The sequence below is a fragment of the Fistularia commersonii genome, chromosome 18, assembly GCF_037954325.1.
Source record: "Fistularia commersonii isolate RoL2024-O1a breed Wild chromosome 18, RoL_Fcom_v1.0, whole genome shotgun sequence".
NCBI classification, from domain to species: domain Eukaryota; kingdom Metazoa; phylum Chordata; class Actinopteri; order Syngnathiformes; family Fistulariidae; genus Fistularia; species Fistularia commersonii.
The window spans coordinates 12,112,075-12,125,407 of NC_141301.1; the positions used below are offsets into that span (position 1 = coordinate 12,112,075).

General features: G+C 41.9%; 1 protein-coding gene across 2 annotated transcripts in view; it reads left to right on the forward strand.

The window, feature by feature from the left end:
• Positions 1–1,496: 1,496 nt before the first annotated feature.
• Positions 1,497–13,333, forward strand: part of sik2b (salt-inducible kinase 2b) — a 45,452-nt gene continuing 33,615 nt past the window's right edge. For both annotated transcript variants that reach the window (XM_086164021.1, XM_086164022.1), the window contains exons 1-3: positions 1,497–1,806; positions 1,949–2,103; positions 6,672–6,788. In XM_086164021.1, the coding sequence (XP_086020147.1) occupies positions 1,966–2,103; positions 6,672–6,788 (255 nt within the window). In that variant the 5' untranslated portion in view covers positions 1,497–1,806; positions 1,949–1,965. The remainder of the gene's footprint in view (positions 1,807–1,948; positions 2,104–6,671; positions 6,789–13,333) is intronic.

The window sequence follows — 13,333 nt, forward strand, 5'->3', positions numbered from 1 at the left end:
CGCGTAGCCCTGTGTGTGACTGTGTGTGTGTCTGTGTGTGGCTTCCTGTTTGGGCTCTGACATTGGGGGAGAGGACAGTTCATGTAGATACGGTGAAAGAAAACAAATGACTCCCATCGACTTCAAAGTGTGTGAGTTAACTGATCATACGGGCCACAACGACTAATGTGTTCTGGATATATCACGGTTTCGTTCATCGGTTTTGCATGAAATGGCGTATGGACATCTGTGTGGTTTTGTAAAACGATCGGTAATGTGGATTCCTCGACTCGAAAACAATAATTGTGTGTTTGTGTGCTGTGGAAAGATGTAGCAAGCCCTGTAAGGAGAGGCTGAGTATGTTCTTGGAGAATGTTCGACAGGAAATGCCAAAAGCACATCTGGAACTCTTACATTCAGGAAGTCTATGCGTGACAGCAGAGGCCTTTGGAGTAAAGCTCTGCCTTCCCGCTTCGCAATCCACTGCTCTTTTTGGAGACTGTCACCGCTGGAGCGGCGGCGAACAATTGTATTACGTGTATTATGTTGTATCTCAAATATGACATTAATTTTTGGGTACCAAATAAAGCTCTGTTAAATGATTGCGCTTGCATTTCTCATCCTATAACACAGACATCTTATTGGGTGGGTTATTTTTGAGCATATCTTTTGTTTACATGAGCGCAAAGGAGAATACTTGCTGAGATACAACGACCACTGTCTTAAGGAGGGACTCTTGAGAGGGGGAATGCGAAATCTAATTTGCCCATACTGCCGACAGATGGTGATGTTGGGCAGTAGAAAAAAGTGACGGTAGCTGACAAAAAAAAAACAAAAAAAAAAACAGCCTGTTTCTCATGAGGTGTATATCCCCTTATGTAAGGTCTGGCATTGTCATACTTTACCTTGAGATTTCCTTTTTTAATTCACTAAAACTCTTAAAAAAAATAAAATAAAATCCCCTACCTCAGAGGAATGCAAACGCACCAGCTGCAAACCATGTTTTGCCCACCCGCTATTCCAAATAACTGACCTAGACATTTTTTTTTTCATTTGCATTGGATTTAATTTTTATTCATTTCCGTGACGTCTTCTCAGCGAGGAGAAACAGCCAGGATTTTTTTTTTTGTTTTTTTTTTTAATTTTTTTTAAATTTTATTTCTTCCCTGTCCCCGACGAGCAAACACCTGCACGGCAGAGCTTCAAAGTTACTTATTCGTGCAATCTGTAGGGGAGGGGAGGCGAGCAAACACATTTCAGAATAGCAATTTTACCGGTTGACGTAAGAGGTGGGTCTGGTTGTCTTGGCAACCAATTGGCACTGAAGTGTGGAGCGGCTCCGTAGCCCCGCCCCCTGTACAAATACCCCTATGGCTTTGACGTCAATACACGTCAACCGGGAGAACACGATGCCTCCGCTTGAGTCAACTCGTGTGCGGTAGCTGATAGACGCTCCTCCGGCTGAAACATTATCGGCCCCCATTGTCGCGGACCGACCGACCGACGGACGGACGGACTGGCGGGCGGGCGGACGGGCGGACGGACGGGGGGTTCGGACCGCCCGCGGCTTCAGCCAATGGCCTGCCCGGTGCCGCCGCGCCGACGGGGAGCGCCGCCGCCACATCCGCGCTGACGCACAACTCAACTTTACCGATATCGGGGGGGGAGGTCTATTTTTTCTCCCCCCTCCTCCCGTCCCCTCCCCACCCCTTAACCCACCCCGCGTCTCTTTTTCATGGACGCGTTCGGAGCCGGTGGCGACGGCGGCGGCAGCGGTTGGCGGTTCGTGTTCCTCTCGTCTTTATCTGTAGCCGCTCAAGGAAGCCAGTGAGCCCCCTCCTCCTCTTCCTCCTCCTCCTCCTCCTCCGCCCTGCCGCACCACCTCTCCGCCTCCCCCCCCCCCGCCACACTCCTCCGCTCGTCTGGCTACCTCACCCCCGCTCTCTCTCTCTCTCTCCCCGCAAACAAGTCCCCGTTCAGAACAGCATGGTCATGGCTGACAGCGTCCAGAAACCGCTGCTCCGGGGTCCGGTCCGGGTGGGCTTCTACGACATCGAGCGTACTTTAGGGAAGGGCAATTTCGCGGTGGTGAAACTAGCCCGACATCGCATAACCAAGACGGAGGTGAGTGGGGTCCGTGAACTTGTTAGCCCCCGAAAGCTAACTTAGGCTACTGTTCGCCGGAGTTACATAACTTTTTATGCACTAGTTGACACCTCAGACATCCACCGCGGATACCGGAACGATGTCCGCATCGTGCGTTAATAGTAACCGGGATCAGGTATCTCGCCCGGCTGCTCCGGTGTTGAGCCACAAGCCGGTGTGTTTTAACACCTCCACCCCTCCCGCAGGTACACACACACACACAGACACACACATGCTGACTGACTGCACGTTTGCCCCCACGGCCAACATCACTGCCAGTAAGAGGTTTGACCACCGGTGCTGCTCGGAAATACAGAGTGTAAACATGTTGGCTGCACAGGACATCGTCTCTCTCTCTCTCGTACACACACACACACACACATTCACACACACACACACACACACACACACACACACACACCTGTACTTCTTGCCGGGCTGTGGCCACTGTGCAACAATCTCCCAAATTTCTGTCTGGGTGTGTAAACACGTTGCAGTATCTAGGGCATGCACTATGGGTCGGTGGTCCCATTATGTAATCCAAAATAATGATGTAATTTAGTGGTTTCTTGTGCCAGCAGCGTTGAGAAGCTTTGTGAAGAGCGGGATATGCCAGCTCCGGAGATCTGGACGCCTGGAAGCAAAATGTGTTGCATGCATATGTGCAAGCAGCCATGGCTTAGTGTTTTTTTTAATCTTATAATATCATATATATATAGTGCACACTCTTGGAAGATGAGCACTGAAGGAACGGGGCTCAGGTTTGTCTCTGTTCATGTCAGTGTTTTGCAGAGAGGCCTTTCCCCCGACGGTACCAGAGAGTGCCATGCGTTTCTATTGTAATCGCACCAACAGTTGTTTGCGTTCACCCGGCCGGGAGTGATAGTAGGATGGGCATGGGACTTGTGACGGTCACATACTTTGACCCCTCCGTCCTCGCGCCGTTTGTCACAGAACGTGAGAAATTCAACTTTGCAGAGACAATTATTGACATTACCAAGGTGACGCCCTTGGTCGTTCTCATGAATAACGAAGCAAAACAATGAATCCTAAGACTCTTATCATGTCAATCTAATTATTAAACTCTGAAGCGATGCAGCGATCCCTGGGCCAAGGCATTTGCAACAGTGAAGCACTAATAGCTCTCTGAATGCAGGTTTTCATGTCAGCGTGACAACACACCTGGTGATCTCACTGACTGATCACCTGTCTCCCTCAGCTGCAGCCAGCCAGTCTGTGTGTGTGTGTGTGTGTGTATGTGTGTGTTGGCAGTGTTGGATCATTGGTCTAGTCTGTTTGGTGGCGCTCACTCAGCGCTAGTCAGGGCACAAAGCAACTGCAGCTGCTTGGCTCGAGCCGAGCCGGTTTCGAGAATGGCCGCAGTCAGCTGCAGAGACAACCTATCAACTTCATGACACGCCGTCTGTCCTGAGAGTCAGACACGGCCACAACAAGAGATGCCGCCTGGCGTGTGTGGTTGTGTGTTTGATAATGCACGAGACGGCAGATCACATGCGTTTGTGTTTTGTTGCATATCCCCAGATAAGTATACATGTGTTTGCACAACCTATTTTTTACTTCCCAAGGCCCTCACGTGTTTTGCCGACCATTCCATCCCATTATGTACGTCACACAATCTATGGGCTCACGTTGTTCTGGCTGATTCCTACGTAGTCCTGCTGTCTTCCTCAAATCTGACCTTTTTTTATTTGCAAGCTAGATTTCCCTTTAACAAATTGTCCTCAAGTGACCTTGTGTAAAAAAGAGTTCAGGAGAAGTTTCCATTTTGTGTGTGTGTGTGTGCGTGCGTCCGTGTGTGTGTGTGCACGCATTGTTGACCATGTAATTGTCCCCTGTAATCTCTTTGCACTAAGAAGGCAGTTTTAAATGTGATGTGCGAAAAGTCCCGACTTGTTGTTGGAACTACATTGAAGAACCAAGACGGAGCTCTGCCATATAGATATTGCAAGTGTTTCATGTCAAATGGTCAAATGCAAAAAAAAAAAAAAAACAACAACAACAGACCAAAATTGTGATTAATTGAATCTGAGATATGTGTCAGTGGGCTTGCGGTTTAAAAGTTCACTTTAAAATTTAAACCAGGTACAGAAACACACAGTCACAGAGGATCATTTCTGGCTTTTTAACTCGAGCAGGGTTAAGTCTTCCCTTCCAATCGAGGGAAATATAAATCCCTCTTGAGCTGTAAAGCAGAAGAGCATTTTTATTATGCTTTCTGAGGAGAAGCATTCATGTCTATCGCTCAACTGGCCTTACTCTTACTTTTTCGTCATCTGACTTAGAGCAGCAATTACTTCCGAATGAATTGCAGTCATAAAATCAGCACCGCAATCATTTTAATTTCTGTTATCCGTTCAAGAATGTGCATATTATATTCTTTTGTTGCTCAAGAGAAGCTGCAGCAGTTTGCTGACGGCCGTTACTCGCTATGAACTTTGACAGTCTTGATGTTTACATTTGCTTATCTGTGTTATTTGGCAGGGGGGGTAAGCAGATGGTGACTGTCACCTGACTGTTCACATACCCTTTACTCATCGGCCATTATTTTGAAACGAGAGACTTTTTACACACTTTATTGAGGGAAAAAAAAAACATACAGTTGCTGCTCAAAGGAAATTGTTGAGGTACGGCATTAGAAGTGGTTCATGGAAGAAAGGAACCTGTCATCCTATCGAACATTTTCATCGGTTTGTCTAATGTTCAGTTGACAATCTGCCTGTAGATCTTCTGTGGCTAAATGTCGACATTGTAAAAGCCAAACATTTTAAGAAATTAAAATGTATCAGTAGCGTTCAAATAACATCTTTTTAATCTTTCACATCGACTAATATACCCGCTCGAGTCCCGTCACAGCATGCTGAATCCAACTCAGCCCCTTGTGTGTTTTAAAACACGGTGCTGTTTTCGGTCCAAACAAAGAGCTTCACGTACCAGTGATGCGATCGCTGCAAGGCGTGCTCTCCTCCTGTGTACTGCTGCTGCTTTTCTCAGATATGTGGAGAACCACACATCACGCTGATGAAATGTTGTGTAGAAGGCAATCTCAAGGGGGAAATCATTGAAGTTTGTGTGCGCGTGTTTGTCTGTGTGTGTGTGTGTGTGTGTGTATGCGTGTGTAATTTGCACATCGTTCATTTGATTTGGGGTGTTTGTGTACGATCCAGGGAGATGTGTGCTTGCTTCTGCCGAGCTTTCAAATGATGTTTCCTGGCTGATATTTAAAGGGTGTTCATGAAGTTTGCAGCAGGAGCTGTTTTAAAGTATTTATCTTGTGTCTCAGAAAGAGCCTTGTGCTCTCATGGCTTACTAAAAGGGAACACACTGTTTCCTTTTGTTGTTTGGTGAAAATGGTGCGTGTGAGAGAGTGACAGACACACACACGCACACACACACACTCTCGACTGGGCCAGTATACAGTGGTATATTTGGGTTAGGTTGGACAACATAGCTAAAATCTTCTATCTTGGAATATGTAAATTTATGGCACGATGGCAGAAGTTATTGTGATTTAAAAATTCCATATCCCTTATTGATGGCAATAATTATTAGGTTAAGAATCATCAGATGCTCAGCAATATATCCGACAATCTTTAGACAGTTGTAACTACAAATGCATAATGATTTATTTACTTTTGGAGTGGAAAGTTATCCTCCCAGAGATGAACATTGTCATTGTCTGTTGATAGAGCAGAAATTTAAATTTTGTTGCCGCATCATTAGCTATCGTCACATACCTGCACCCGAACCGGTACTGAAAAGTTCATTAGTGTTTTTGCACTCACATGTAGAAATAACAACAAACTGTATAGCTTCCTCTTTGTTCAGAGGATAATTCAGGTTGGGGCTGCTTTTTGGCGAACTACAATTTCTAGTACAAAAAAAAACTGCAAAAAAAAACCCTCTGCTGCTCCTCTCTCATGCTGTCAATATCAGTTTGTATCTGCAAGCACTTTATACTTCATACCTCATAGTTTAATGTTAACTGATTAATGTAACTGCGCTCTTTACTGTTAATTTGCATTATTATTATCATGTAAATTTGGGACTATGAGAAACATCTTCTTGATTCCCCTGTATGTCCAGTACGTACGGAGAACTTGACAATAAAGTTGACTTTGAATTTAGCAGTACAGCACAAATAAATATTGTGTAATGATGTTATGGGTCACAGTTGTTTATGTTGTTGTTCATGGACAATATATTCATGTTTGTGGGTTTATGTGTATCGGTATACATAAAATGATACAGAAATGTGTAACTCCAAGAGAAACCACGAGAAGTTTCATTAACGTTACAAAGTCTGTCATCGATCATTGAAGAATGCCTTTGCAACTTAGCCTCCCACACAAATTAGATCCTAAACAAAATGCTCTGTTTAAACGCCAGTATGGAAAAAAAAAATCAATGTCCCCTAAGGCTTCCATTGATTGAGTCTGATGACCACTCATAAGGTGTAATTCATCTTTTATTGACACTGCCCAATCGCAAATATTAACTTTGCCTCTTGATTCCTAATCACATGGCAGGTGGCGATTAAGATAATTGACAAGACCCAACTAGACGCTGTGAACTTGGAGAAGATCTACAGAGAGGTTCAGATCATGAAGATGCTGGACCATCCGCACATCATCAAGCTCTACCAGGTGAGCCACTTGTCGCCCAATCTCCACAACTCATGCATTTTTTGTTTTTTTGTTGATGTGTTGCTATCTTGTCAAAAAAATCATTTTGTTCGCACACATAATTTTGAGTCACTAAATAGAAATAAGTGTTCGGATTTAAGTTTTTTTTTTTTTCTTTTTTGTCAATTTTCTTTTTTTCAGTATTTTCAGCTGATATATTCAAATGAAAATTTGACTGTCTTGCATACATCCAGTAAGACCTATATGGGCTCCACTTGTAGTCGGTCACCTGTCAATCATCTGCACCATGACTACTTTTTGAAAGGAAGTGCTCACAGCGAGTAGAAATCCTCATGTGGTCTGAAGCATGCCGAGCGGTCAGGTATCTATTTTGCTGGCCGGGTGGACTTCCAGACTTATAGACTTATCTGTGGTGAACTCAGCTTCTCATTGATCTTCTCTGCAGGCCTCTTTCTTCGGGGCACTGTGCACCAATCTAGGTCATTTTTATGTTGCATAAGCAAACAGCCGTTGCCACAGGGCTCCCTCCACTACTTGAAAGTTTTAAGATATGAGCGTGTAGTTAATAACTAACCGACAGTACAGGAGGCGGCCGTGTCAAGTATCTATGGCGTGATTTAAAGTGAAAATGTCGACATGAGAGCGGACCCCCATTAATGTCCAGGTCCTGTTTCTGTCGCGTTAAAAATCTGAAATAGGTTTCGCTCACATTCCCAGTTTTTTATTGATGGTCAGCTTACCTGTAAAAGCTGCCTGGTGAACAAGTATAGATTCATGGCTGGTTAAAAGGAGCTACTACTTCTTTTTAATGATTCGGTTTCAAATGTACCTTGTAAAAATGGGCCGTTAGATTTAAATAAACAAAAATCATTAACATATTTTAATTCAGCTAAAGTTCGACGGTGCAAAAAAGGCCTGCGGCGAGTTCACAACATTTCCACAGAGTTTCAAAGTAAGGTTATTTTGCGGAGCAATATGGGCCGTGTTTTTAATGGCTCGTGGTACAAAGTGGTAACCTTAAGATATTTCTGTGCCCCTTTTAATGGTCATGGCAGGAGGCGAAAGGAGCTATGTGTTGATGACTGCAAACGCAGATGTATGTTCTTTTTTTTTTTCGAGGGCGGGTCCTCTTTGATGCTGTGATTAGAAAACATGTTGGAGGACGGGGTCCATTTCTGAACAGCGGCACTAAATTTGTCATTTTAGCTACCGTTGACCATTATGATGGTTTTTGGAATTAAGATTAGACTAAATTCTTGTTAGATGCAGGTCAAAGGTGACATTAATGCTATTAGATGGGAGAAAGATCTTCTGAAAATGGCATTGTTTCAATAATCTAAAGTTTTCTTAATCACTGTTGATTGTCGTGCTAAGAAGTAGCAATTGGACAAGTAATGAATTCATATGTATTTTATGAATGATTTCAACCACATCTTCTATGATTAGAAGATGATTAAATGACTAAAATGATTCCCCAAAAACTATAGCAAAATGCTGTGTATTGTAGGGAAAACTAACTACTTTAAGACCAGAGTTTCTTATTATCCTATGCTATTTGTGCATAAAGATTTGCTCATGTTTGTGTTGATCTGATGTGAAGGATGATTTCATCGATACACATCTCAGTGTTATGGCACAAGTTGAAATGAAAGACCAGCTGTCTCTCCATGTAGGTAGGACTTAGTCGATCGAATCTTTTTTTTCTTGCAAATACGATTCAAAGTTTAGAGAAACCAAAAGAAAGATAAATTGATTCTGTTTTTCATGGATATGTACTAATCAGTTTTTTTTTTTAACCGATGCATCATATTGCAGACCATGACCATGTACGTGTGCCGTGTCGTGTCAGGGCGAGACGGACGATATACATATTCTGAACCGAGAGATTCTTTAATATCCCGCTGACAGGAAATTTCTTTCCACATCTTGTGCATAAAAAGATCCGCTTACGGATCATCAATTAATCAATCCCAGGCTGCATAGGACATCGCTCACAGTTGCAAAATTGTCGAGAGGTGCGGTTGAAGCAGGCAAGAAGCTCTTTTACTCAAGTGTCACTTCACGGCGCAGCTGAGGTCATGTGATTATGGGCATGGGATATAGTGACAGAATTCGCGATGGCTGTGAGACTGAGCAACGGGAGGCCACTGGTGAAATGGCATCATTTTTAGTAGCCTCTGATTTTCAGGTAAACATGGTGAAGCTTGTTCAACAGAAGTGGAGGATGAGCAAAAGCTTGAACCCTGATTTTCTGGATGGTGGAAAAGCCTCTGCCGGCAGCATCTCTGGATGTCGCGTTTACGGATGTGATTCTGAGGAATTTGAAGCTCTTTATCATCTGACCTCCTTCTTTGTTGTCAGAGGTATTTCCGTAAGGGACGCCGCGTTTATTTGCAGGTTCCAATGATGAACGCAGTAGTCTTGATCAAGCGGCGATTGACCTGGACAGTATTACTGTTATTATGGAATGGATATGATTTAAATAGGCGTATCTTTCTACCCGCAGGCTTGGTTGCTGCTTGGTTATTAATGCTGGGTTGAATGTAAACAATCCTGATCACTGTAGGGGTAAATTCCATGGTAGGGGGGAAAAAAACAGGGGAAGATTCATAGTTAACATCTCCAGCTCTGGGGTCCAGACTCTATTTTTCATTTAGACGTGACTATATTATAATCTGCTGACAGAGATGCAAACCCTGTCATCTCTTAAATTCTCTTATCCTGGACGTCCTGCGTGACTGGAACAGTCACATCCAGCCAGGTCTTAGCGGTGGCACAACCTTCCCGAAAGGCCCACTCCATCAAGCATCTGCCATGGAGCGCAGTCACTGTACTCAAGAGAGCAGTTACATTTATACCTATAATCTGTAGAAAAGGAGAATTTAAGACCCTTTTCCAGTCGGGCACGAACCCACCCAGCTTTCGACTTTTCTTTGGGTTGGATAGCAGGTATTTCGAGACGGCGTGGAGTGATAGATTTTCCTAAGTACAGGTGAATGTAATACGAAACTATAAATATGATGAGCACGGCTGTCTTAATATATCAAATTTAATAGGGCTGAAGTTAAAGGACTACCTTGTCACCTTCAAACATGTGCTGTGACTCAATACAGTATGTCCATTCATATATTTCTTTCTGTTCTTTTTCTTTCTTTTTTTTTTTTTTTTTTTTTTAAATTCAGATCTTAAATCAGAAGGCCGAGACCCAAGAGGTGTTTTAGTTTGATCGTCTCAAAAGCTTAAGTCACAGTCAGTGGTCTCCATGCCCTGGTCAGAAGGAGAAGTCGCAGATAGTTTATGATTATAAATGTTTTCTGAGTGTTGCACTTAGTCGGGAAATGGCAAAGCATCAAGAAAATGATAGCATCTTGTCACCATGATGTCTGCCGTCTAGCACAAAAGGTCTTAACCACCAACAGTCCAGCCATTTGTGTGATTCAGTTGTATTACATAAGCCTTCGGGTCTATGTTAGACTGTTTAGAGAAAGTAAATGAATGTTCATTATCATTACACAAGCATGTGGCACCATTCCAGCTTTCTGCTGTGTTATTTTGGTGTGTATCATTATTTTCAACAGCCTGTCCATCCAATTAGATCGGGTCAATTAGTGATTTCCTTTCCAGTCTCATAAATTGGAGTTGGCCTTGTGGCCCAGTGGGAAGCCCAAGCTAATGAAGAGACACAAAGATAACCTAAAAGTGGACCTCGCTCTAGATTGTCATGTATTGTACGGTCCATCTTCCCCGTTGAACAGTCAGCCACTGCAGTCGTGCCTCTTTAAGCCCATTGCAATTTTGTGACTCTCTGGGGTGTCTGGTCCCCCCCCCCCCCATTCCTTCTGTTGAGTTTGATAGATGATGTGACAATGGTGCTAAGATGATGTTTTTGCCCAAAACATCGTGGAGATTTCCACTGCCTCTTAACTATTAGTCGATCTATGCTACTGTTGTTTCCTCGTGAATTTTCGTTGAATTTCTCTCCATATTTATAGAATAGTTTCCACAAACGTTTCAATTTTTCAGGTCATTTCTTGCAGATTTCCCTGCAAAATTCCTTTTGTTTTTTTTTCTTATGTTATTTATCTAATTTCTTTCTGATTGAAGGTTAATGCTGTTTTTAGGTAAAATAACAAGGATTGTTTTTTTTTTTTTTTTTAGTCAGCACATTTTTGCGCCTTGCTCTTTCCAGCTAATCTATGGCTTTCTCAAATCTCTTCACAGTGGTATTGTTTTCCTACCATTTTCCAATCCTTTTTAACAATAACCAACACCAAGGAGGAAAATGGTGATTTTGCAAAATGTGTTTATGAAATTAGCAAATAATTAAAAAAAAGACTGTAGACATTAAATGATCGGATGTGATCCTTTAAAAAATATATGTATATTAGCATTCAGTGCCTTATGGACGTGTCTGAGATCTGCTCAGGACAAGGCTCTTGCAAGACCTCATGAAACAGTTTTACACAAAATGCGTCATGGGTAGGTGGCTTCTAGAATTCAGGCTGTGAATTCTACTCTTGAAGTGCATCCGATAAAATGACATTTTGTTTTCGTTGCTCCTCCCATCCATTTCTGCATCACATCAAGTGTGTTCTCTGAATTGAAATTAAAATAACATGCCAGCACCGATAAACTCAAACTTCTGCTTCTGCAGGCAGTCAAAATGAATAAGTGCTCATCACACTTTTATTACATGTCATTGTGGTTATTACAAAATTCAGTTGCAGTTCAGTTCATTGATGCATAGAATTTTCACAGAGCGCAGTGCCATACTGCCACAACGCTTTTAAATCGTGAACAAATCTCAAAAGAACAACCAGGAGCTCTGCCTTTTTATGGTAAAATAATATACAGACATTTTCTGTATGTTTGAGACAAAATTATTACTTGCAATCAGGCTTTAAATATATTAAGGTCGGAAGGCAATACACACGTATTGAAATAAAGTCATGATTGTAGGTCCAAAGTGTTTATGAAGGGCAGAGGAAATAGATTATTGCATAATAATTTTATTTTGTTGTTTTTATATTCTTTTTTGGTCAGAAATGAATCGCTCCATGTTGTGTGGGCATGAAAAAATGCTACAAACAGGAAATTGACACTTTGGCCTACCTCCCTCTGCAGGTCGTCCACGTCCCCCTCAGTCTTCATAGAGACTTTGAGATCTCATTGAAATTGTCATCGAAAACGGTTGAGTTTGTGAATGGGAATTAATAAGGATTAGACCTGAAAACAGACAAAGCACCATTTCTGATATAGGCTGGACCATGCCGCTCAGCATGTAACCTCCAAGCGAAGTACATTTGAAATGAGGGAAAAATGTGTTTCAGGAGTATCTCTGAACCTGCAGGCAGCTTTTTGTCACACCTCTGAGTATCTATTTTCAGGTTGGGGTTAAGTAGCTGTAAAGGCAGCAGCTAATGAAATCATTCTCAGTCATGCATTCAACTCTTATGTTTTTACTCGTTTCTGCGGACAGAAAATAGAGCCTGCGCATTCCATCCGCGCTCTTCTCCCTTTTTTCAAGTGAAGAGTGACCGTTTTTTTCTTTTTATGCTACATTCTATGCACACCATTCAAACCCATATAGCTAAATAAATAACATTCAATCAGGGATCTATACAGTGCAGTGCAGTTATTGTATATGAATGTAGCGCAAAGCATACATTTGTAGATCTCAACTTTATTGTCTGTTTTCCCTCCCTTTCACTTCAGCACATCATAAATTCACCATAACATCATAAATGCTTCATAACTTTTGGCATAAAAGTAGCATTTGTATTCATTGTGCACCTGTTCATTTTAATATTCCTCAGTTTGCTGTTTACATTGTAATGAAGTATTAGTTTCTAAATAGATTGTGGATGAATGCACTTTTATTGTTCTGTTTTTTTTCCTGGTTGAAAACAACAGCCGGTGAAGTTGGTTTTCTAAACAGCCATTGAAGCCACAAGATATGGAACTGCATCATATTTTGTGACAACAGGGACATATTTTTTGCAAATTAAAACTAAATTATTGGTATATTTGAATGTTTCTGCAAGTCACACTTGAACATTTGCCAGTGGTATCCTTATGTTTTGTTTTTCTGATTTAGTTAATGACATACTTAAAGAAATTAATAAACTAGTGCTGTATACGACCCTAATATTAAATATATGTCTCTCAGTAAACCTGTTAGAATTCACCGTCAAATAATATTTCTCCTTTTTTAAATACTTTGGGTTCCATCTGATCTCTTGATCCTGGTTACACACACACACACACACACACACACACATAATTTGCTGTTTGGTAGTTCCCAGAAATTGACAATTGTGTTTTCATGATTGTTTTTTTTTTTCTCGTGACTGGCCAGCAAATTGATTTTCGAAACCAAAAATAGCTAAACTGCTTTTTTTTGTCCATCTTATGACCTTTTGAATGAGTACAAATTGAATCACACAAATGTATGAAACATGAGATGCGTGTGTGTCTATGTATATATGTGTGTGTGTGTGTGTGTGTGTGTATATATATATATATATACATGTATATATGGTGAT